This window comes from Poecilia latipinna, unplaced genomic scaffold (assembly GCF_001443285.1).
Source record: "Poecilia latipinna isolate Pla-1442-1.1 unplaced genomic scaffold, P_latipinna-1.0 Scaffold3050, whole genome shotgun sequence".
In the NCBI taxonomy this organism is placed as follows: domain Eukaryota; kingdom Metazoa; phylum Chordata; class Actinopteri; order Cyprinodontiformes; family Poeciliidae; genus Poecilia; species Poecilia latipinna.
In genome coordinates, this window is record NW_015115666.1 from 58,989 (window position 1) to 61,837 (window position 2,849).

At 39.1% G+C, this 2,849-nt stretch overlaps 1 protein-coding gene across 1 annotated transcript; it reads right to left on the minus strand.

The window, feature by feature from the left end:
• Nucleotides 1-1,256: 1,256 nt before the first annotated feature.
• On the minus strand, nucleotides 1,257-2,816 carry cunh2orf68 (chromosome unknown C2orf68 homolog). Its single transcript, XM_015022575.1, has 3 exons — nucleotides 2,615-2,816; nucleotides 2,384-2,529; nucleotides 1,257-2,298 (listed from the first exon to the last, which is right to left on the minus strand). The coding sequence occupies exons 1-3, from the start codon at nucleotides 2,799-2,801 to the stop codon at nucleotides 2,176-2,178; spliced, it is 456 nt and encodes a 151-aa protein (XP_014878061.1). The 5' UTR covers nucleotides 2,802-2,816; the 3' UTR covers nucleotides 1,257-2,175.
• Nucleotides 2,817-2,849: the final 33 nt, after the last annotated feature.

A 2,849-nucleotide genomic window follows, 5' to 3' on the forward strand; every position in this document is an offset into this window, starting at 1 on the left:
CGATTCTTACAAAAAAAAAAACTTTTTAAAACCAAGGGGGGGGGGGGGCGCAGAAAATGTTTGGAAACCACTGGGGGGGCGCAGAAAATGTTTGGAAACCACTGGGGGGGCGCAGAAGAAAAAGTTTGGGAACCACTGGCCTAAGTGGAGAATTAGTAAAAGGGAACAAAAAGTGTCTTTAGTGGTGTTATGCTTTACTTACTGTCATTATGGTCACCAAACATTTACACATCGGACAATAAGACAGTCAGAGCTGGCAGTTATGGTGATAGAAAAAGGCATAGCAACACAGAAGGAGGATGTTCATTGGTGAGACTGACCACTTTATTAGATTCGGTCCCCTCTTCATATTTGCTCTTCTAATTTAAAAAGAGTTATGCTGGCTACACATTTTCTGCAGATGACTTACTGTTCTGCTTAACAACACGTGTTTATAGAGAAACTATGTAACTGATTGGAGTCATATAAGCCAGGTACGTCTTATGTTATGTACCTGCCTGTCTGGTTTCAGCTTGTTGGATCTGGCACAGATCAAAGTCGGAAACAAACATTAATCACTCTGTGCAAAAGGTCACAAATGGAGTGAAAACATTATCACCCCACTGTCTCTGTTCATCTAGGAATAAAGTTCACACATAGATCTGGTTAAAATGTCCATGTGGACAGTAAAATGCAAGGAAAGCTATTAATAACTTTTTGAACTTTGACCTGAACATGATCACTCTGAATTGTGTCAGTAGCATGTTTCATAATTTGTGCATATTGCTTAGCAGAGAACAATAAATGGATGGTTTGATATCCAAATTTTTATTTTTTTTTAAAGTAAAGATCTGTAGAGTGCAATAAGATTTAACACATTGTAAATCCACCTTTCACCGCTGTTACAGCTGAAATGTATAAGCTGAATAGACAGAAATGTTTGCCCGTTTTTTCTTTATAAAATATTTCAAATCTAGTCACACTGAATGACTTAAGAAAAGTAATTTTTATTATCACAGGCTCTAAATTGAATTTAGGTCTGGACTTTGACTGGGCCACTCACATGCCTTTACTGAAGTATTCCATTGTTGCTCTGTATGAACGATTGGTGTTGATGCAGATCCTTCCTGAGGACCAGGATTAAAAAAAAAAAATCTTAAAATATGACAAATCTTTGTCCCTCATGTTTCTGTTTGCTTGCTAATGTTCCCTCATAGAACATCTGGGTTCATATTGAGATCATAACACACAAGAGTTACTAATCAGGAGCCTCCAAAATTTGTTAAAATATTTATTCAGGGGTGTCAGAGTAAAAGTGGATTTTTAGATTGAAACAATCTAAAAGCCATCACCTTTACTCTACATTTTATAAACAATTTCTAGTGAAAGGAAATGTATTCTTCAACCAAGACCTATAGATCAAAAATTTGACCAGCAATTATAGAAATAGTTTGAGACAATATAGAAGAAGCAGGATAGTAGTAAAACTGACAGTTGCTGCCACCTGCTGAGGATTTCATGTAAGTCGTTTAACTCAGAAGATTTCTTGAGTCAAAGCTTATGTTTCTCAGAAGGAAACCTGCAAAAATGTCACCTCGACAAAATGAATGCAGAGTCACAGCTAAGGGTGGGCGAGTCAATAACAGGGGACATTATCCTGCCTCTATTGGAAAACTATAAATGGCTTTTAAGCAAACGTAATCTTTTATTTAAAAAAGAAAATCAGCTGTCAAAATGCGTCATAGTATCAAAAATAATGGTGTTTTCACAACTCATAATAAATAACACAACTGGAAACTACAAAACAGAGTTGCCACCTAAACATAATGCTGTGGCCGCCACTAAGCAAGACAAACTTCTCATTTTCAGAACCAAGACGTCGCTTATACACCGATGCTCCACAACAGGAATCTTTTCTTTCTTTTTTTTCTTACTGGTACAAAACAAAAATAGTAGATGCTTGTAAACAAATAAAACCAAGAACATGTTCATTTGATATTCATGTAAACCTACTGGAGTCATAAGTGCTTTTCCTTCTGCTTCTTAACCAACACATGGCTTGTCTTCAGGTCACCTCTGCCAAGTGTCACTGTAAATGACAGCGGGATCCTCGTTGTGCTCAAACCACACAAAAGCAGGAGCACAAAACTGACTGTAGCAGCTTTGTCTTTGAAATCGGCTGCTTGTGGATCCCCATCACCGGTTGTCTCGTCTTTTATCAATTTCCTTTCGAATTCGAACCGCCAAAGCTGCTCTCATTGCGGCGTCCAAGACGTTCTTCTCTGAAACACGCTCCACCACCTTCTCAGGCTTATCCTCCTTAACAAAGAGAGGACAGGAGAAAATTTAAACCAAAGCAACAAGTAAAGTGACATACTTTCAGGCAAAAGAAACAAGTGTTCACCTTGTGCACCAAGAAAGAAGTGACGACTCCAGAGTCCTCCTGGTAGTCGAGCCAGAAGAGTTCTGTCCTGTGGATTTCAGTTTCTGTGCTCGACCCACTCTCGTTCCACTCTTCGGGATCAGCACCGGTTTCTGGTTCTGAGCCACCTGGAAAATGATCAAAAACTGTTTTAGCCTTTCTCTGGGTGCAGTCACCATCAAACCCTGAAAAAAAATATCACAGATTACTTACGCCTTTGTCTCGGATGGTACACCTGGATGTCGGGTCGACGAGGTCTTCTAGGGGTTGTTGTGTGCCTCCGCCGCTGAAGCTCTTTAGCTTGCTTTACTTCTTTATCATAGTCATCTCTTAACACAACAAAGACATGGACAATGTTGACTGCATGACTGTTCAAAATTAAAACAAGTAAATGTTTCATTCAGTTAAAATTTAAATTAAAGCTCCGCGGAGCCTCAAGCGGCCCTCG

Bases quoted from the DNA above. Each gene is read 5' to 3' on its own strand.
- cunh2orf68 (XM_015022575.1), bottom strand. From the start codon at position 2,801: ATGAAACATTTACTTGTTTTAATTTTGAACAGTCATGCAGTCAACATT. The intron at 2,530-2,614 runs GTAAGTAATCTG...ATCATTTTCCAG, and splicing joins GTACCATCCGAGACAAAGGC to GTGGCTCAGAACCAGAAACC. The intron at 2,299-2,383 runs GTGAACACTTGT...CTCTTTGTTAAG, and splicing joins CTTCTTTCTTGGTGCACAAG to GAGGATAAGCCTGAGAAGGT.